At 56.8% G+C, this 21,851-nt stretch overlaps 1 protein-coding gene across 1 annotated transcript; it reads left to right on the forward strand.

Moving 5' to 3' along the window:
- Nucleotides 1-13,327: 13,327 nt before the first annotated feature.
- Nucleotides 13,328-21,536, forward strand: LOC126637407 (G-protein coupled receptor 12-like). The gene is made up of 2 exons (XM_050310647.1): nt 13,328-13,681; nt 14,568-21,536. Exon 2 carries the CDS (start codon nt 14,570-14,572, stop codon nt 15,608-15,610), a length of 1,041 nt encoding a protein of 346 aa, XP_050166604.1. The 5' UTR covers nt 13,328-13,681; nt 14,568-14,569; the 3' UTR covers nt 15,611-21,536.
- Nucleotides 21,537-21,851: the final 315 nt, after the last annotated feature.

Raw genomic sequence — 21,851 nt, forward strand, 5'->3', positions numbered from 1 at the left:
GCAGTTTAGATGGATATTGGGAAGGAATTCCTGGCTGTGAGGGTGGGCAGGCCCTGGCACAGGTTGCCCAGAGAAGCTGTGGCTGCCCCTGGATCCCTGGAAGTGCCCAAGGCCAGGCTGGAAGGGGCTTGGAGCACCCTGGGCCGGTGGAAGGTGTCCCTGCCCATGGCAGGGGAAGGCACTGGATGGGCTTTAAGATCCTTTCCAGTCCCTTCCCTCCCTGATCTGGTGCTTGTATGGACCTGGTGGGGTGTGGGGGTGTTCCTGCACTGCCCCAGTGGGAGAGGGGAAGCCAGGAAAGGGAAGGATGAATTAATTACACAACAGCAGGTTAAATATTTGAGTTGCTATTAATGAGCCCATTTAGTGGCTGTCAATTGTTCTGAAAGCTGCTAAATACAAATAACAAACACAAACACAAACCACTGCAGTGCTTTCCACACTTCAGGCTTACTCAGCTGTCTTCCCTCTTCAATCTTTATCAGAACCAGAGCAATCTTTGGGAATTTTGTCCAAAAACTACTAAAAACTGGGTTAAGATTATGAAAATCTGACTTTAGGGCCTTGTTGTAGAATAGGTTACCTGCAGCCAAGCTTTTCCTTGGAAGTGGAACGAGATCAGCTGGGACTGGAGAGGTGGGCCCTGACATCTGAGGAGGTGAGGGGTGGCCTGATCCCTGCTGGGATGCCCAGAAGGAATGGGATTGGAGGGAGAATCAGCGTTGCTGGATGCCATTCCATGCTGGTGTGGTGCCTGCTTCCCAAAGGAGGTAAGAGGGAGCTGCTGGAGCTGGAGCTGGAATGTGGGAACAGTGGGAGGAGGAGCAGATGCTCCCCAAGCCCCACGTGATGTGATCCCATGAGCTGGGATCAGCTTGGATGGGGGGGTGACACACAGGGACCCTGGAGAGGGGAACTTCTAGAACCCCAGGAGGAGGAGCAGGACCTGAAGGGCAAAGCTCAGGAAGGGTTTATGAAGACCCTAAAACATCAGAGCCCCCACAGTATCACTGCAGACACCGTGGCCCGGATTTACTGGGGGCAAAATGCTCTTGGTGCTTCCTGGGAAGTGCCCTGGGCACCTGAACCACCCAAGGGCCACCTGCAGGATGTGTCAGATGGACTGAAACAGCTCAGCTGCTCCCAGCAGGGAATCCCTGGAGATTCCCAAGCTATGGCCGTGTGAAGGAGGGGCCCAAGGGCAGGGATGGGGGCTGGGAGCACCTGGAGTTCACGGTGTCCCCTCATCCCCCCGGCCTCGTCCCTTTCTCCCGAGGGTTTGTATCTGGAGGGAGCTGCTTTAGCAGAACGTGCTGGGTGAGGAAGGCAGAGGTGGGGAGAGATTTGCTGGGTTTTAGGGCCCGGAGTTGGCAGGGCAGGCCAGGAGGAGCTCCGGCTGGGGCTGCTGCTGCCCACGGACCGCGGGCAGGGACAGGGGGAGGCTGAAGCCTTTGTTCTGTGCCCCCCAGGAGGGTCCAGCAGGAGCTGAGCGACTTCGTTAGTGATGAAGTGCCCTAATTAGCACTCAATTATTAAGTGCATTTGTTTCCTTCCCCGGGAAGCAGCCGGCATTTACTGCAACAAATCACTGCGGGGCTGCTGTGGAGGGAGGGAGGGAGGAGGGATGGGATGGGATGGGATGGCTCAGGGAAGGGGAATCACATCTGGCAATGCTGCTGGACAGCTCCAGGGGCTGTTGGGAGCAGAGGGTTGGTATCTTGGAGGTCTTTATGGGATAGACCCTCATCAAAGCCACAGGAACGATGGCCAGGAACCTCACAGTGATGACAACATGGATTTCAGACCTTGTGGGACCTCCTGGTCCTGACTCCTTTACATCCCCTACGATTTGGGTATGATGGTCCTTATAGTGGTGGGTAATTGGAAATACTCTGGGTGTTTGGGAAGCCTCAGCTCCACAGCTGTGTCTTTGGAGGTCCTGGGGGCTCTGGGTGTTGATGGGGGGCTGTGGCAGGTGGGAATTCCCATCTCTGCATCCTGGACAGTCCCGGGGTGATGAAACCCATGTGGTTCTGACCCACACCTGTAGGTGCCCCTTCCCCATCACCTGGCCAAGCCAAGGTGAAACCCCTCAGTTCCAAAAGATGGGTCCCTCAGGAAACTGCTCCAGGTCCCTTTGCTTCCACCCTCTCACCAGCAAAGCCCCAGCTCCTCCCCAGCAAGGGCAGAGAGAGCTGCACAAGACAACACGTGGAGGTGATGGAGAAAAGGGTTATTCTTGGTCATCCTTCCCAAGTCCTCTTTTTCCCCCCCCTTTTTTTATTTTTTTTAATGTTAAACTGTTCATTTTCAGATTTTGAGTCACAATATTTCTCCAAGTGAAAGGCCACGAGTTTGGAAAAAATCCAGTTTATTGCTTCAAAATTCTTTGCCATCAGTTCAGCATAAAAGAGCCAAACCAGGCTGGTACCTGGTGCTGATGGGGATGGAGGGACAGCCCCTTTGCCAAAGGTGCTCATCTCCTTCCAGAGCCTCCTGCCACGTGCTCGGGGTGTCCCCTGAACATGGGGACAAGAGTAGGTTGATGAGGATCAGAGAGTGGGTTTTCAGGCTAAGAAGGGGCATCAAGGGATGTCTGAAGCCCCCAGACAGGCCAAAAATGGGAATATTTTCATTAACTTACCCCCGAGGTGCAGTAAAACAAAGAGTTGAACAGAGACTTTACCTTTGTCTGGTTTGTCCTGGTACAAAACTGACCATAAACCCAGGGTTACATTTCTGGGCCCTTTCAGTTTGTTGAACCTCAGACCCAAGAGAAGAGCCAAGCTTTGGTTTAGCCAGAGTTTCCCTTTTATCCCCCAGGGGGAGGAGGTGACTGGATTTGGGAAAAGCGGTTTCTCCGCACTGTTCCTGCATGGCTGGAGCCAAGGGCTTCGGGAGCAATGACCGGGGACAGGAGCTCCTGGGAGAGCTGGGACTGCTGAAAACACCTCCAACGAAACATCAAACCTCTCTGAAATAGCCCAGTGGAGGGAGCAGGATCCAGTCCAGGCTCTCCAGGGTTGTGGTCACAGCCCGAGGGCAGGAATGGGAGACACGACCTGCAACGACAGCAGAGAGGGCAGAAACCCCCCCGGGAAAGAGGACTGGGGGCAAGAGCACCCTCTGTGTGGAGGTGCAAGAGATGGGGAGAGCAGGAAGGGAAAGCAGGAGGTTGGCAGAGGGGTGAGTGAGTTTTTGGATGGTCCCACCCGTGGTTCTGAACATCTCGGCAGCTCCAAGATTGCCCATGCTGGGAGGAGCCGTGGGTGTCCCGCGTGACTGGCAGGTGGCTCATCCCTCCTCCAGCACTGACACAATTTATTCCGCTCTCTGAGGCTGCAAAGTGGCTCCTGAAGTTGGTTTTTTTTTTTTTTTTCATTTCCCAGGGAGGAAAGCAAATCTTTGCTTCCCCCTGCACCTTCCCCGGCGTGTGCAGCCGCTTGCCAGTTAGTCATGTTCCCAGGAAAAGCAAGGGCTGCGTGATGGCGAGTGACAGCTCTGAGGAGCTGGCACTAATTATATCCCAGCGCTGAAAAAAATAACACACCAGGCTGGTGAATCTTGCTGGGAGAGAGCTGGATCCTCAGAGCACTCCTGGGAGCAGCTGGGATACCCCAAAGCCACCCTGCGGACCCACAGACCCCATCACCAACTCCTGGCTGTCTGCTTGAGGATGGTTCATGTCATGGAATCATCACAGAAAGGTTTGGGTTGGAAGGGACCTTAAAACCCATCTCACTTCAAACCCCCTGCCATGGGCAGGGACACCTTCCCCTAGCCCAGGCTGCTCCAAGTCCCATCCAACCTGGCCTTGGACACTTCCAGGGATGGGAAGTGGCTTTCACACCATCCATTTCTACCCTGGTTTTCCTCCAAGCCTGCTGGGAGGCGTTTGGGCAGGTTTTTGTTCCAGCTGTGTGTCTTTGATAGATTCAAACTGCTGCTGCCCCCGCCGGGAGCCAACGATCCCTCAAGTGGCAGCGGCAGCTCCTGCCTCCCCAGCACCACTCCAGTGGCATCTCCTCTTGCTCAGGTGCTCTGGGACCGACACTGGGGGTGCCAGAGTTGTGACACCTGGAAAGATTCCAAAGATGAAAATGCCTTAACTAAGGGGAAAAAATACACCCCTGCTTTTGCCTGGTCGTGTAAGTGCAGTGGCAGGAGGAAAGGTGCTCACAGGCAGCCCCACGGGGGGGGACACCCTGGGGTGCCTCTGCTGGGGCTGCCAGATGGGCACGGGGATGGCTCTGAGCTCTGCGTGGGTGTCCAGCCCCTGGGGGGGTTCCAAACCCAAAACAGCCCCAGAGGGCTGAGCCAGGCTGCTGTGCTGGGGCTCTGCCTGTGCCCGGGCTGGGGGGACAGCCCAGGGCCCACATATTCCAGGTGCTCTGCAAACAACCCCTCGCTGCCACCCACTGCCTTCCCCTGCCCCACCCACCCTGGGGTGGCACTAATTAATTAATTAATCCACAGCCCCCATCCAGCATCCAGGGCTGGGAGCTGAGAGGATGCTCTGACCCTGCTCCGAGCTCTCACCTCCCTATTTCCACTTTAACAGAGTCAGTGAATGCCAACAGCCTGTGCCTTGGCATGAAATTCCCCACAATTCCCCAAAATTGCAGCGATTCCAGTCCCCAGCTGTAGCTCAGCCCCTGAGGGTGCTGGGATGGTCCCCGGCGGGCACAGGGGGCTCTCCCGAGGTTCGGGCTCGGGGCTCGGCTTGTTTTTGCCGAGGTACCAGCGGTGTTTTTCCTGGATGGGGTTTTGTTTTCTTCAAAAGCCCAGCAGTTATAAATAGCCTGTGCCGCTCGCCCGCCGTGTCCCGGCGCGGAGCCGACCTTCGGCTCCAGCAGCAGGAGCGGCTCCCGCTCCCTCCCCAGCGAGCCGCCTCTCGTGCTGAGCTATTTAAAGAGCCTGGTTCGCCTCTTGTCTGTCTCGAGGAACACCTGATGGGGAAAGCGGCGGATTTTTTTTTTTCCTTGCTGGAATAGCCACCTGGCTATTCCAGATTATCCCAAGGTGGATGATTTTGGATGGGATTTAGTTAAGCACCAGGATATACTAATTGAGTGCTTGGCCACGTAGCATCTCCCCCTTCCCGCTGGACGGTGGGATGTGGGCAAGGCTGTCCCCTCTGGGGTCGTGCACCTTGGGATGCAGAAACTCAACGGGACAGGGTTTGAGGGTCAGGGACTCGCTGAGGGGGGCTCTGGGGAGCTGAGGGACAGCAAGGTGGGATTTGAGGGAAAGGATCTCAACAAGGCAGAATTTGGAATGCAGGGACCCAACAGGGCACTCAGGCACCCAGTGAGGCAGATTTGGGCACAGACACCCCACGAGGCAGGTGGGGAGCTGTCCATCCCTTCCCAAAGGACAGAGGTTTGGGCTCTCCGGGCAGTTTTGCCCAAGGCAGCTCTGGGGACAGTGGGGTCTGTGCAGGAGGAGCACGGACACAGGGATTGCCCTACCCTGGGCTCCATCGCAGGGTTCACCTGCACCCCCTGCCCGAGCCATCCGCAAACATTCCAGGGGTTTGTGCACGGACAGAGCAGAGCAGTGCCCACGGCCCTGGTTCCCGCGGGTGGGGCAGCTCACGGGCGCCCTGCAATCCCCCCGCAGTGCCCGGGGTGGGTCACACAAACCCCCTGGGGCTGCCGGTGCTGGGGGTGCCCGGCGCTGCCACCAGCGGCTCAGCCCTTGCCCTCCGCTCTCACCCGCAGCAACTGCGCCTGCAAACAAAGCAATCGGGGGCCCTGGGCGGCTGCACAGCCTGGCAGCGGCTGAGCCTCCTCCTGCATCCCTCCCGGGGCTCTGCTGGGCCGGAGGCAGCGACTGTGGGAGGGAAGGGTTTGCCCCTCATACCCCCATCGCCTGGTGCAGGTGGGACGGGACGGTCCTGCCTGGGCAGGGCATCACGGACAGGGAGAGCGGGACCCGGAGGAAGGGGAGCAGTGCCCGTCCTGCCCCTGGGCTCTCGCAGCCGGATCCCAGCGGCGGCACCGCCGGGACGCTGAGCCCCTGTGAGTCACAGGGCAGCTCCGCTCACGCTGCAGCTCCTCAGAACACACTTGCTGACCCACCAGCCTGGGTACAAACAGGCTGAGAGGCTGAGAGCTTGGCATCCAGCAAGGGTAGAGGCCCAGAAAGCCCCCAAGCAGCGCTGGGGGACCCTGCCCCAGGCTGGAGCCGCTGCCTGTGCTGGTCCCTGTGGTGCACCCAGGGGTGGGAGGGTCAGGCAGAGGACGGAGCACTCTGCACTCCCGGGGCTGTCACCTCAGCAGATGTGTTTTCCCCCATTGCATCTCCTCCGGTGACAGCCACTCCCCCCGGTGTCCCCGTCCCTGGAGCTGCTCCAGGACCAGCCGTGTTACAGGTTTTCTTGTGTGTGGGAGAACTGTGGGACCCAAAGAGTGGGAACAGAGGTGATTCTGCTGATTCCACCTCCAAGGACATGCTATTGCCAGCGTGAGGAACTCCCAAAACGCTTGAGGAGCTGGTGAGATTGGACTGCTTGGACAGCACAGAGACAGTGGGAGAGCCTTCCCCAGTGCTGCTCATGCCAGCAGAGCACCCAAACCCCTGCTCTTCTGCAATGCCCCAGCACTGCACCCCACAGAGGTTTGGATCTCTCCCACTGCCACCTTCTTATTTTTCCCCCCATTTATTTCTCACAGGGGATGCTCCTCTCTGAAAGCCGGAGCTTCTGGGAGCCCGTGCAGGAGCCCTTCAAACCCCGCTCCTGCAGAGGGAACAAATGCAAACACTTTTGCAGAGCACAGCTGGAGGCTGGAGGCTTCTCCTCTCTCTCCCCCATCATGAAGAGGCACCAAATTCTCCCGACCCAGAGGAAGAAGTGTGAGTGGGCAAAGTGCAGCCCTGTCAGGAGCAGCAGAGCCAAACACGGCACGTCCACACCAAGCCAGAGCGTCGGTGAAACGGCACCAGTGAGCACTGGAGGTAATTAGCCGTTCCCTAATGAAGAGCTGGGAAAGCAGGGGGTGTCCCAGGGGAGAGCAGCATCTCTGCCGAGCCCCACGCAGGGCGTGGGGGTTACCCGGGGGGAAGGGGGGTCTGCAGGGTGGACCTGGCAGAATTCCCCCACCCTGTCCCTGCAGAAGTGGCCGGAGCCTCCTCTGGGTGTGAATCAGGGAGTCAGTCCCGGGAGAGGGGAAGCAAAGGGAGTGCACAGGCAGCCCTGGGAGGTGCCTGACTGCAGGATGGGGGAACCCCAAGGCGATGAAGCCCAGGGGGGGATAAAGGCCTGCAATCACTGAGCCGGGAGGAGATGAGTGGTGGTGGCCTTGGCGACTGACCTTGGTGACCTGGTGGCCTCATTTCCCGAGGTGCCAAACAGCCCCAGCTGCCCCAGCACTGCCCTCATGTCACCCTTGCAATCAGGGTGCTGGCTGGGATGCAAAGGGATCAGCCCTGACAGCCCCAGGGGCCACGTTTTCCTGGGAGATGCAGGAAAGGCTTGAGGAGGGATGGGGTGAATGAGCCCGTGGTGGGGAGCTCAGCAGTGTCTCCTCCCATCAGCCCAAAGCCCCCACAGCCCCTGCAGCTCCCAATTCCCTGTGGGACCCAAACCTGACATCGAGCACCGCACTCATCCCGGTCCCTCCCTGTTCCTGCCGCCTCCCAGCCCTGGGATGTCTCCAAGCTCCAGAACGTCCCACCTGGACAGCCCTGGATGCCAAACTGTGTCACCGAGCCAGCACAGAGGGCGCTCCGGCCCGCGGGGCTCTGGGGTTGTGTTTCCCCCGTCACAGGCGGCGCTGAGGGCAAGGCAGGGATCCTCTCCCCTCTCTGCCATCCCTATAGCAACCAGAGCCTCTTCCCGTTAAACAAGTGACTCATCACACACGATTGCACCGATAACAGGAGCGATGGTTGTGACTCTGAGCTCTGACAAGAGAGCTGACCTTTTGGGAGAAAAAAAAATTATAAAAAAACCAACAGGGAATGAGCTCAAAACTGGACGGGAAGGTGCAGTCCCGTGTCTCACGTTCCCCACCCATCCCACTGCCCCCACCTGCCCCAAACCCTTCAAATTTGGCAGTTTTAAAGTATTTAAAGGGTCTTTCGTCACTACTGCTTTCCCCACGCCCTCTGCCCAGTGCATTTCTGCTGTAAATTCACCCGTGGGGGTCTCGGGGGGATGATGTTTCTCGGCCAAGTGACCCCCAGCATCGCTGCAGGGACAGGCACGGCACAGCCCTGGGGAGAAATCCCCAGGGCAGAGGGAAACCCTCGGGGAACAGATGACTTTCCTGGTTCAAACCCCATCCTGGAGGATGAAGAAGGAATATTGCCTGTATATTTAGCAGCTCTCTCCTCTGGCTGGGTTGTTCACACTCCTGGAAAAGTCTCTTGTATCCTGGGGGAATCTCCTCCTGCTGAGACACAGCTCTGGGCAGTGATGATGAGGGAGAAAATGAAATGCCCAAAGGGGAAAAGAAACACTTCCAAACAGCCCAAGTTCAGGTGTGCACGGCTCAGGCTGAGGGTTGGGATGAGACCCAGGTTTCTGCTTGCCTTAACTCAAGCAGATTTTTCTTTTTCTGAGCCAAGCACTTGCTTTATACAAATTATTCCATTTACCAGCGAGCAGCTGCGACCTTTTCTGGTGATGCCACCACGTTTGAGACCAGGGCTCTGCATCCAGGCAATGTGGGCCCCCAGCCTAATTCCAGGGAATGTGCCTGTGCTCGGGAGGGGAGCTCAGGCTGTGACTCCACACAGGATCCTGTTTAAATGTCAGAAGCACAAGTTAAAATCAATAAATAGAGAGGACTGGCTGTGCTTGGGCGAGGGGGTGTCGAGCTGCCTTGTGCTCGACTTCAAAGCTGAGATTTGTTCCCTGGGTTTTGTAGAACCAACTTCCTTCCTGCCCAGCGGGGGAGGAACTGGGGAGGCTGGAGGGCCTTTCAGTGCTGCCGCAGGGGGCTGTCCCTGCTGGGTGGGAGGGCTGCCTGCTGCTCCCCCGGGGCCACTTCACCAGGAGGGATCAGCACGGGGGGTTCAGCACTTGAAATGGAGCAAAAAATCCACCCCCACCAGCACGTGGTGGCTGCAATGTTCTGTCAGTGCCGAGGGATCTGGACACACCTGGGACCCTCCTGGTCCTCAGAGCTGCATCTCCGCCCTGGCTGCAGTGTCACAGTGCTCCAGTGCTCCTCTGGAGTGCCTCACTCCGAGCCTGGCTTTGGAAGTCTCATGTTGGTGGCAGCAGGTGGCAGGGACACAGCAGGGAGGGGTGGCTGCCCAGCACTCACTGCCAAAAGACTCCAGGTTTTGTGTTTTTTCGAAGGATCTTTCTCATTTTTCCCCCACCCAAACCCATAGAAAATCTTCCTTACTTCCATGCCACATCACTAAATTAAGTTATTGTTAATTATTAATTATCACAATCATCTACCCTAATATTTTGCCTCTTACCCTGCACGCTCCCAGTGTTCCCTATGGCTTGATGGATGGCAGTGTAGGGAAACACTGTCGGCTCCTGATGAAGCAGCAGCCAGAGCAGCACATACAGCCTGGGAGAAGGAGCAAAACACGGTGCAAAAGCCCTTTATTTTGTTAAAAAAGCACTTTTCCCAGAAGCCTTGTTCTCCAGAGCCAGGGTGACATATGGTGACACGGTGTGTGCCAGCAAAGGTGCTTCAGAACGTGTTCCTCTGGCTCAGGAAAGCAGCAGAGCTCAAGGATTGGAGCAAAATCATCCATGTGGGAATGATATCACTGGTGGAAGGAGGAAAAAAATCCTCCCCCTGCTTTGTCCTGAGTGTTTGTTAGGTGGGAGCCAGGAGGAGAAGTCAGAGTGAGCCTTCAAATCTCCCAGGTCTTCCCCTTCCCTCCTGGCACAGCTGTGGGTTCTGTCCCCGTGCAGGTCCCCCTAAATGGGGAAAGTTCACATCAGCTGCATGTCTAAAGGCAACAGGGCAGTGAGACACAGTGTCCCCACTGTCCCCAGGCAGGACATCCCAGGGAGAGTTCATTTTGGGGCAGGAAGCTGTTCCCTGGTGCTGGAAAAGCCAACGATCCACCCGCAGCTCTCTCCAAGAGGTAACTCAGGATTGCAGCGGTGCTGCTGCACATGGGATGGCAGAGGCCACTCCTGCAAGCCAGGCCCTCAAAGGAGCCCATTCCACCCACCTGGAGAGAGGCTTTTCACGCTAATCAGCTGGTTTTCAACAGAGATGAAGGATTTTCTCAGCCAGGCTCCTGCCTGCCATCCTCCAGCTCCACCGCCTGGCTTTGGCATCAGCACCTCAAACACCCAAACCCAGCGTGGAGCCCCAGTGCTCCCCACCAGGCTGGGATGCTGGGGCCCAGCAGCAGGAGAAGTCCTCTCTTTCCAGTGGCAGCAGTGAGAAAACGGCCTCCTTTCCACCAGGAATTATGCAAAGCCCTGGAATGTAGGACTCTCCGCGCTCCCAGCGGCGCGCGGCCCCCGACGGCCCCGATTTGGGGAGGCTGGCGGGCGCAGTGCGCTTGTTTGCCACCCTGATTAGTCAGCACTGCTAATTATAGCTGTGCTTTTCCTTCTTAGAGCTCTTCAAGCACCGTTGGAGTAACAGGGAACAACGGAGGCGCTGGAATAAGGCTGGATCCGCTCACTGCAGAAAAGATGCCGGGATAAATACGGGGGTGAAGGTTCCGGCAGCACGGCTTTGAGCCCCTCCGGGGGGGTCTCAGGGCAATGAGCTCAGCATCTGTCACACAGGAGTGGGAGCTTGGGTGGAAAACGCTCATGTGACGTTGGGAGGTGACGGCATTTCCCCAAGGGAAAGATTTAAAGGCGATTTTAGTACTTTTAGAGGTAAAAATGATGGAGAATTGGTGAGCTCTGCACCACCCATTGAACAGCAGCCCTCGTGCAAGCTTTGGTTCCCAGCGGGCTCTGCCTGGGACAGCCATGTCATTACTGATTGCCACCCTGTTTTTAACTTGCCACCCCCTTGTTTTAACCAAAAAAGCACAATTTCCAAGGCAGGATGAGAGGCAGGTCAAGCCCTGCCGTGGGCTGGCAGCACCCACATCCTTGCGGGGCAGTGCCGAAGGAAGACCCTTGTTCATCCCAAAGGAAGATCCGTGTTCGTCACTGAGCTTTTCCCAAGGGCCAAAAGTCAAGGAGGGAGATGAGGAATGAAGATAGAAGATGACAAGGGAAAACCTTCTCCGTGCTGAACGGCCCTCCCAGGTGAGGCTGGTGGCCCCTTGCTCTGTAATTGCAGTGTCAGGCTCAGGCTGCTGTCTTTGATTAGCTTTGATTTTTACTCCTCACTACTGAGTCTGTAATTTGAATACCGATAAAGCATCTGTTGTCAGAATGGTGTTGCAGGTACCCAGGGAGCTCAGAACATTATATGCAACCTTAAAAAGTAGAGTCTCAAACGTTGAAAATACAGTGTACGGTGGCTCATCCTCACACACGCAATGGGGCAGCTCTGGGGACAGCGTCATTTTTGTCACCAGGAAACCTCAGCACAGGAGGAGGAAGAGCTTCTGCCAGCACTTCCCACATGCTCCTTTGTGCTTGGGGGGAGCACAGCCAAATGGGGAACCCCCCCGAACCTCCTCAGAGACATGGAGCTGCTACCTCCTGGAGGACAAGCAGCCCCCACCACTGGGATGAGCGCTTGGAAAGGGGGCACTTCTGGAGCACAGTAGGGAAAATGCCTGCTGGAGATGCAGGAAAAATATCCTGGGATTGTGCCAAACTTGTGGTGGGGTGCCAGGGGGAGGAACTGAAGGTGGGGAAGGGACTTGTGGGGTCACCAGGGCCTCAAAAGAGACTGGAAAGGGGTGGGATACTGGAGGGAGCAGGAGCTCCAAGGCAATTCCAGTGAGCCCGTGGGATTTGGGGTCAGCTGAGACCCCCTGGGGTGTGCGTCTGTGCAAGAGGCACAGACAGATGAGAGGATCCAAGGGCCAGACTGGGGCAGCTGGGCGTCGGAGGGCAGTCACTGGAGGGATGCACCGTGTGCCTGCAGTGCCCGCCCTGCTCAGCCTTGGTGCCGGCGGGGCCCGGGGCTCGGCAGCCCCCGCTCTGTCAGGTAGGGCACGTGGCAGCCACTGGCAGGGGCAGCGGGGTCATCGCTGCTCAGCCCGGCGGCTGCTCGTGGCCCACCAGCTGAGACCACCCGCACTCCTCTCAGCCTGGGTTCCCCGGGTGGGCTCGGACCCCACGGGCGGCACATCCCCTCTTGCCGCAGCGGCTCCATCCAGCCCGTCTCCCGCCCCCACCTCCCGGCGGGTGCCGCTGCCGATGGGAGCCAGGCAGAGCTCCTCACCCGCCTCCCCTTCCACGGGCGGTGCGTAATTGCCGGGAGCGGGAGCGAATTCATTCAGCTCCTCGCCCGGGTTTCCTCCGCCCCTCCCGGAGCTGCTCCCGCCGCTCGCACGCACCGCTCGGTCACGCGCCCGGCAGCCCCAGGTGGATGACGATTCAAGTCCCCTGGGATGGGGCTTGGCCCGATTAAGAACCCAGATGCTCCAAACTGGGGCGGTTGGGTTCAGCCAAACCCGCCGATATTCACCTAAATATCTTTGATCGTCGGGAGCTGGAAATCCTTCCCGGCGCTGAGCTCGCTGCGCCGCACAGCTCCAGCCTGGAACAGAGAGGGGGATGAAAGAGTGGAGCGGGAGTGTTACGAAACCAATAGGAAAGGAGGGAGAAGGTGTAGCTGAAATCCCGTGGATCCAGGAGCTGTGCATCCCTGCTTTGATGATTCTGCTCCCGAGCTGAATCACGGAGCCATTCGCGGCTGGAAAAAGAATCGTGCCTTTGGGATTTGTTCCCTTCCAGGCTGATCCTTTCCCAAATAGTGGGGAAGGAAGCTTTGGGAATGGGTGGATGGATGCTGCGGTGAGGGACAGACCCCCAGCCCCCCGTCCTTGGGCAGGTGTCCCCTCACAGGGGGGCAGTCCACAGGAAGCTCCCACGTGTGGATCCTCCTCATCCCAGCTTTCCAGTGGCTGGAGGGAAGCCTCTGTGGGGCGAAGGCTTTGGGGTGTGATGTCTCCCCAGAGGAGGGATGCAGCTGCCCAGCCTGGTTGCAGAGGACCCCCCGAGCCCCTCCAGCTGCCGCCTCCTGGGGTACAGAGGGGCTGGCGGTGCCGTCCCTGGACATCGTCCTTGAAGAGCGGGGCACCGGAGCCGCGCCACGCCGGTCCCCCCTCCCTTCCCATCCCCGCGTCCCTCGGCACAGGCGGTAAAAATAAACCCTGCGAGGCGCCGGGGCCTGGCTCCAGCCCAAAGCTGCATCCGCAGGACGCAGGTGCAGCGGGCCCCGACCTTGGGGAGGTGCGTCGGGGTGGCGGGAGAGCTCATGAATGAACGATCGGCGGGGCGGGTGCGCGCACCCCCCTCGTGCCTGCGGGTGTGGATGGGGATGTGGAGCAGGGAGCCAGCCTCGTTGTTATTCTGATCACAGCGGCTCTGATTCACAGACTTGGATCATGAATATAAGTGAAGACTTTGACGTCAGAGTTGAGATTTATCAGCAGATCCAATGGGGCAGGAATATTAAGTGCAAGTCGATGCCAGCTCTCTGCCAACGCTATTAGCGATGCTCACCGAGGAATGAGGCTTCGCACCAAGGGCTGGAAGGACTGGGAAGGAAAAAAATAAAAACGTGGGGGGAGCAAGCTGATCCTCGGGCATTAAAACCAGGTAAAACAACAACCCCCGGCGTGGCGGCTGCATGCGGCAAGGGGGGATGCTGGCTGCGGGCAGAGCCCCCCCGACCTTCACACCTCGGCTGCCCACCCTGGGCGGGGGGATTTACTCTGCCGAGCAGGGCAGGATGTTGCAGCCGGCTGGGAGCATCTTGCACCAGCCTTTTCCAAAGGAGGGGAAGGGAGGGAGGAAGGAGAAAGTTAACGCAGGCTGTCCCTTGCCGCTGCCTTCTCCTTCCATCGGCGGCTCCGCATACAGGAGCTGGCCTATTAATAGTGTTTATTTTTACTCACTGCACGCAAAAAAGAAAGGGCTGCGGGGAGGGGGCTGGGGGGGCTGCGCTATAAATAGGTAGCAAAGGTGGCCGTGCCCCGGGAGGGGGAGGAGGAGGGGGCGGCCAGTTCTTCACCGGGTGCGCAGCGGCTGCGGACCCTGCGTGGAGCGGAGCGCACGGAGGCGGTTGCGGGCAGCGGGGTGATGAGTTGTGCTCGGCCTCAGCCCGGCGGCAGGAGCGGGAGATAGCGAGAGAGAGCGGCCAGGAGTGCGTGTGGGGCGGGGGAACGGCGAACCCTGGGTCAGGGATGTCTGCGGGAGGCTGGATCCCAGGGAAGCTGCAGTGGGGCCGGGGGCGGGCGGGGATGCGGCGGGCGGGGGCGACCGGTGCGGGGCGCGGGTGGGGTGTCCCTGAGCCGGGCTCCCGGAGCGCGGTGTGGGGCGCGGGGTGGGGTCTCCGTGACGCGGGGCGGGCTCAGTGAGGGGCTCCTCGGGTTCGGTGCTGAGATCCCCGGCTCAGTGCGCCGGGCTCGGTGCGGGGCTCGCGGTCTGTCCCCGGTGCCGGTGTCGGTGCCTCCCCTGACCCCCGCTCTCGCTCTCTCCCCAGCGATGCTGCACGGCCCCGCCGCCATGGGGGAGCCGTGGCCGCCGCAGCCGCAGCAGCAGCGGCTCCCGGGCCCCGGGAACGCCTCGGAGCCCCCCGCCTGGCCCTCGGCGGCGGACGGGCCGGGCACGGCGGCGCCGGGCGGCGGCGGGGCCGGGGGGGCCGTGAGCCCCTGGGACATCGCGCTGTGCGCCACGGGCACGGCGGTGGCGGGCGAGAACGCGCTGGTGCTCGCCGTGCTGTTCTACACGCCGAGCCTGCGGGCGCCCATGTTCCTGCTGATCGGCAGCCTGGCGCTGGCCGACCTGCTGGCCGGGCTGGGGCTGGTGGCCAACTTCGCCGTGCGGTACCTGCTGCGGCCGCCCAGCGAGGCGGCGGAGCTGGCGGCCGCGGGGCTGCTGCTCGCCGCCTTCTCCGCCTCCGTCTGCAGCCTGCTGGCCATCACCGTGGACCGCTACCTGTCGCTGTACAACGCGCTCACCTACCACAGCGAGCGCACGCTGGGCTTCACCTGCGCCATGGTGCTGCTAATGTGGCTGCTGTGCCTGGGCGTGGGGCTGCTGCCCCTCCTGGGCTGGAACTGCCTGCGGGACCAGAGCGCCTGCAGCATCCTGCGGCCCGTCACCAAGGACAACGCGGCCGTGCTGGCCGTCACCTTCCTCCTCCTCTTCGCCCTCATGATGCAGCTCTACCTGCAGATCTGCAAGATCGCCTTCCGGCACGCCCAGCAGATCGCCGTGCAGCACCAGTTCATCGCCACGGCGCAGGCCACCTCCACCCGCAAAGGGCTCTCCACGCTCTCGCTCATCCTCGGCACCTTCGCCCTGTGCTGGATCCCCTTCGCCATCTACTCCCTGGTGGCCGATTCCAGCTACCCCGCGGTCTACACCTACTCCCTGGCGCTGCCCGCCACCTGCAACTCCCTCATCAACCCCATCATCTACGCCTTCAGAAACCCAGACATCCAGAAGTCGCTCTGGCTGGCCTGCTGCGGGTGCATCCCCTCCACGTTCTCCTCCAGACCAAGGACATCCAGCGATGTGTGAGGACTGAGCACGGAGCCAGAGGTGCTCCCTTGCTCTCCTCCTCCGTCTCTTTTTCCCCCTCTGTCGTTATTGTTTCCTACCGGGAGGAACCTCCCCGGTCAGCACATCTCGTTCCATGGAAAGATGGCCAAAAAGGGAAAAAAAAAAAAAAAAAGAAAAAGGGAAAACGAAGGGGGAAAGAAAGAGAGAGCGTAGAATGATAATGGTTTCCTTTAGAAATGTTATTTTCTTACACATTTTATTTTTTATTTAAAAACACAAAACACCAAAAAAAAAAAAAGAAAAGAAAAGAAAGAAAGAAAAGAAAAGAAAAAGGATCCTCGTACGATGGCGTTTGTCTGCTCTCGGGGTAAGGAGCCAGGGGAGCAGCGGGCCCCGTCGGGGTGGTCCCACGCCTCGGGGCACATCCCGCGGGAAGGCCACAGGAGCGGCGGGGGCAGGTGTCCTGTACCCCCCCGGCGGGGCTGGTCCCCACGCGTGGGGTTGTTGTGCGGGGCGCCCACCCCCCTGAAATCAGGTCTTGCGATGCTATGCAATAACGGGGGGGGCGTTCAGCACCGCGGGGGGGACAGCGCCGGCCGGGGGCGGGCCGAGGGACCCGCGGGGGACGCGGGGCTTTCTGTGTCTGTGTCTGCTTGCGAAGCGCTTCGAGAACCTGCGGGGCAAGAGGCTCGTTAGGTTTGGGTCGTTTGGGCAGTCGCAGGGAAGGGGGTACCCAGGGATCCATTCCGTCCTTGCCCCCCCACAAGGGTGACTCTGGGGCAGGGCTGATGGTGTGTGGGTGGGGAGGGCAGTTTGGGGTGCACCCCAAAGTCTGGGAGGCCACGGAAGGGCTCTCCTGTCCGACTGGGGCTGTGGGGTGATGATCTCCCCCCTCTGCACTCCCTTCCACACCGGTCGTTTACATGGGGTGGGATTTTGATCCAAAGAGGGGTCCGGGCTTGCTGGGTCCCCCAGAGGGAAGCCTTGTAATCACACACGTTACTGCTGATGCTGCCAGTTTAACTCGCTTCGTTAGAGAAGCAACGGGCCCCTCCCCTTCCCCTACTGTGTGATGTGTTCGTGGTGTTAGTGAGGCAGATGAAGTGCCCTTTCCCTCTCTTTTGGCCAGGCAGTGGAAGTGCATTCACTCACAGAGCAGGGAGCCGAGCAAACCCCTGGGATGGCAGGGCTCGGGTGGAGCAGCCAGGGTGGCTCAGGGCACAGGCAGGGGGTGCTGCTCCAGGGCCTGGCACGGGAACAGCTCTGGAGAACCCTCCCCAGCTGAGCCTGGAGTGCCAGACATTCTGCTTTCCTTTGGACAAACTGCTGTGATGTTGGAGAGGGACTTTGGACAAGGGCCTGGAGTGACAGGACACAGGGAGTGGCTTCCCACTGCCAGGGGACAGGGACAGGTGGGAGACTGGGGGGAGTTCCTCCCTGGGAGGGTGGGCAGGCCCTGGCACAGGTTGCCCAGAGAAGCTGTGGCTGCCCCATCCCTGGAAGTGTCCAAGGCCAGGTTGGATGGGGCTTGGAGCAACCTGGGCTGGTGGAAGAAATGTCCTTGCTTTGTGTGTGCAAAGGCACTTTATGGGTACAGACAGACCCAAGGGTATTTCCTCCCTGGATCTGTGCAATGACTCTCCTGCTCCTTGGAGCTTAGTGCACATGAGCAAGCTGTGAATCTCCAAAGTGTGCCTGGAGCTTGGACTTACTGTCTGCCTTCGAAAGGTGGCCACACTCTCACATTTTTGGTTTTGTGGGTTTGGTTTTTTAATTTCCTTTCTTTTTTTGAATACCCTGGGCAATGGGCAGTAGGCACAATATTGAATCAATGTAAGCTTTAAAGTAAATATATTTGTTTAACAAAGAGTAATATTTATAAAATCACTTTGCTATTTTTATTTCTTCCGGTTTCATAAGGGCAGCCAGGTCCCTGCAGATCCTCAGTGTGAAAAATTCAATAGCTTAAACCATTTTCCAAGCATTGTGAGCATTTTGAAATGATTTTATACAACCACCCTATCTAGAAGACAAGATTTGTTTCTCTGGGCAACTCATTTTGTATCTGTAGGTGAAATGCAGTTTAATCAGCCCTTGAGAAACTTTGACATGAAAAAAAGTTGCATTCTCTTGGCTTTCCAGTAATCCCCTTCTTGCTGAAGAGCTTGATTTTAACAATGTGGGGTTTTTTTTTAGTTGTATACTTGAAACTTGTCTCAGTTTGAGGGATCTGTTGATAAACTTTGCCAAAGTCAAACAAGAATCAGTGGAAAAGAATTCCCCCCCACACCTCCCCATGGCTCTCCACAGCAATAGGTGAAGGATTTGGGATGTGAGAGCTCAAGCTCACAGGTCCTGCCAGACAGCTGAGGTCGAGAGCAGGTGGGGATGTGCTCACTGAGACACTTGGTACCCACCCAAACCCCTCTGCAGCAACTTTGGCAAACTCAGCTGCCTGAATTCTGGTCCTTGCATGAAGGAGACACTGCCTGTGCTGCTCTGACCCAGCCCACAGCCAGGACCCAGCTGGGGCACAAGAATATTCCATGCTCAGAGTTGGTAGAAAATCACAATCTAATTTTTTCTCAAGTGCTGGTCTGGCATCTCTCTCTTTGAGATGTCTGTGGAAGTTACAAACACTTGTTAGGTTTCAGGAAAAGTCTCAAGAATTCTCCTCTAAAAACTGTTTTGTTAAATTGGCATTTCTTCAGTCTTTCTCCTAAGTAAAAATAAATGTATTTTCTGGGTCGGTTTTTTTTTTTCCTTTGCTGGTTTTTCTCTCCTTTCTCTTTAATCAGTGGAAAGGAGAAAAAACAAGGAGGAGTGAGGCAGAAGATAAAGTTTAGATTCACCTGCCATGCAGTGTGTTGTGGAAATCTCTGACCATTTTACTGCACCTTTGCATTGGTGCTTATTGGTGCTTTTTTTTTTTTGGCTTGGTTTTGTTGGTTTTGGTTTTCATTAAGAAAATCTTCTACTGGAAAAGTTTTGAGTGACAGTGTTGGACATCAGTGAGGATGCTGGATGTTGGATCCTCCTTGTAGTGGACATGAGGAGGCCTAAAACCTTAAATTCCTTAGGAAGTGAGTGGTGCTGCATGCAGGGTGGGAATGCCCTGTGTTTGGGATCCTTCAGTGCTGGCTTTGGGACACGTTTGGGATGGAATACTGGGCCTGGCTTTGGATGGGTTGCCATAAAAAGGGAGCAGCTTCCATCAGTGCCAACGATAAGGAAACACTGGAAAACAAAATGTTTTTTCCAGCAGGTTTTCAGTCCAGTGAATCCTCTGTGGATTCCCTGCAGATCCAAACCATATTCCAACATGGTGAAAAGAGCCAAGCAGCCCCTGTCCACCTCCTGTGCTCCGTGGGGACACAGAGCAACTGGAGTGTCCCACTGCTCTCCACTCCCTGGCATTGGCTGTGTTGGGAGGGTGGGGCTGGATTCCCTTTTCAATGGAGAAGTTGAGATCTGTGAAAGCCATTGAGTGAATGATGATGCAGGGGGACAGTGGCAGTTCTGCAAAGCACGAGGGCTTTGCTGGTTGGAAATGTGCAGGTGTCCTTTGATGTTCACAGAGCCTCCATGGCCCCTCCAGCTGGAAGCTGGACCTGCCTGGAGAGGGCTGCTCGATGGGAGACCTCTGTGTCCTCACCCTGGCCCAGACTTTGACATTGTACTGTCAAATATTGTCCTTTGCAAACTGCTTTTGATAAAAGATGAAGGACCAGAGCTTGGCTGGACTCTACAGGAGCTGGTGTAGATCCACAGCAGCAGAAATAGGCAGAAACCTGGTCCTGAGGTGTGAGGAAAATTGATACCTGAGGTATCCAACCAGCCCCGAGCCTATGGCAGAGATCAGTATGGCCAGGAAATGAATCCACTACTTATTTGGGTGATCTATTTACAGGTTTCTGTGTGCCTTTGGCTTCTCCACCGTGAGTTGGTGGGCAGCAGAATGCAGGTGTGAAGTGCTTTTGCCATTGGTGGTTGGCTGTTGAGGGGGTGAGGGAAGGGTGAAGGAGAAAACATTCCTGGAATACACAGTGGCAAGGGCAGGGCCACCCTTGGGTGGGACAAAACCCCAGCTCCGTGAATGCCCTGAGGTTTGTGGAGATGTGCCAGGGGTGGGTGTGAGCTTGTGCATTTGCACCAAGCCCTTGTTGTAACAGCATGTCTCAACTGAGAAATAAAATAAAAAAACCCCAGAACCAAACAAAACCACAACCCCCCCAGTAGAATGTACAGACTCTACCAACAAAGCTGCATAGTTTTATTTGGGGTTTGTTTTCCATTTTGGTCAGTTTGGGACTTTGGGCAGTGGAAATGTCTCTCTTTAACCAACTTCATATCAGTAACCAGCAGGAAATGTCTCAAGGGTCTCACTCCTGATGTGGCAGCCACAACTGGTTCATGTCAAAGAGTTTTAACTGAACTTTGAATGAAACCCTAGAAACCATTACTGTTCTCAGTGGGTGATGAAGTACCTCTTTCTTGTAGAAGCATCAAATTTGGGGTGGGGAGGTCTTTAAAAAGCCATTGCTCCTGGGAATCACTTGTGTTGGTGTGTTTTGACCAGCATTGAGGACTCACGTCATTGTTACCGGTGAATTGGAGTTCACTTCAATTGTCAGGAATAACTGTTGACTGCACATGGTATTTCCTTGTAACTCCTCTTGTTCATGCAGCCTTTCCTCCTGCCGAGGTGAGGCAGCTTCACCTGAACCATTTGTACCTCTCCTGTTCCCAGTGCAGTTCCTGCTGCAGGATCCCCTCAAAGCCGCCCTTCCCACTGTCCCCACAGCTCTGGGAATGGAGCCCTCCCATTCCCACTGGAAATGTCTGCAATACAGAGCATTATAGATACAAAGTGGGGTTTTTCAGTAGAGAAGACCCAAATCAGAACAGTTGGGCCAAGGCTCTTCTGTCCCTGACTTTGAGGGATGTGAATAAATTGTCTCCAACTCCAGGGGTCATAGTTGCCTTCCCAAATCCTGCTTGATGTCAAACCCCCCGGGTTACCCCTCCCAGCTGGAGGAGGCTGCAGTGGGCAGGGAGCTGGATGTCTGACAGCACGTTGTGTCACTGGGCACTGAAGCCACAGGCACAGGTTCATGGCCTCACTGCGGGATCTGGGAGCTGGAAAACAGCAGGCTCATCCCAGGGAAGGCTCTTTTCCAGCTGGGCAGTACCTGGTTGAGGGTGAGGCAGTGCTGGCTGCTTGTCCTTCTAGCCAGGCCTCTTGGCTCTGCCTGGCCTTTCTGCATCACACAGTGAGAGGACTGGGCTCGTTGCTGATGTCCCTCGTGAGCAGGGCAAAATACATCAGCCCCCAGGACACAGAGCATCCTCCCTGCAAAGGGAACCCTCCAGCTGGGAGGGAGGGGTGAGTTCCTGGTGGCAAAGCCCAGCAGGAGACTCATCCAGAGCCCAGTCCTGCTCTTCAGTCACCCCTGGGGCTCTGGGCCCCGGGTCAGGCTGGCCAGGCTCGTGTCCGTCAGAGTGGCTGTCACAGCACAGACGGACAGAACGGGAACCCATCACCCCCAGTCCCTGCCTCCCATCCCAGCTGATCCCCCAGGAACCAGGTCATTCCACAGCAATTAGGACAGCGACCTGTCAGTGTTGCTGTCAGTGTTTTCATGAGCCTTTTAACTTGACTGGGAAAGTTGATCTCAAAGGAAAATGTACAGTTATCATTCAACTATGGTTAAATCAAGTCCCGTTGATGCACTTTATGAACGAGTGAAAAACAAATCAATGCTGTTATTGCACTGTATCTCTATTGTGTATAATATTATACATTCATCTGTAAGAGTAATTTATTTTTATTACTGTAAATAAAACTGTTAAAGTGATTTGTCAGAGGATATCCAAAAACAGGGGGAAGGGGGTTAAAATTAAAACACTGGAAGACCTGGGCTGCTGTCCCAGGTATGTGCCATCCTGTGTGTGTGCCAGTGCTTTTATTTCAGCTGAGGCAAGTCTGGAACAGGGCTCTGCTTTCCATCACCTGGGACTGGGATCAGGATGAGCTGGATGAGAAAAGGAACCACTCTAGACACTGAGGGGTTGAGAAGGAGCAGCTCCTGCTGCTCAGAGCCTCCAAGCACAAGGATGGAGGCTTTTCCACCAGCAAGCCATTCTCTGCCCTCTGATTAGGGAGTCAGGGATTAAACAGCCATGGGAATTAGTTGATCTTTGAGGGTTTGATTCTCCAAATGAAGGGTTATAAAGAGATCACAGCTTTCTGCTGCTT

Source organism: Myiozetetes cayanensis, unplaced genomic scaffold, assembly GCF_022539395.1.
Source record: "Myiozetetes cayanensis isolate MyiCay16 unplaced genomic scaffold, myiCay2020 scf15, whole genome shotgun sequence".
NCBI lineage: Eukaryota > Metazoa > Chordata > Aves > Passeriformes > Tyrannidae > Myiozetetes > Myiozetetes cayanensis.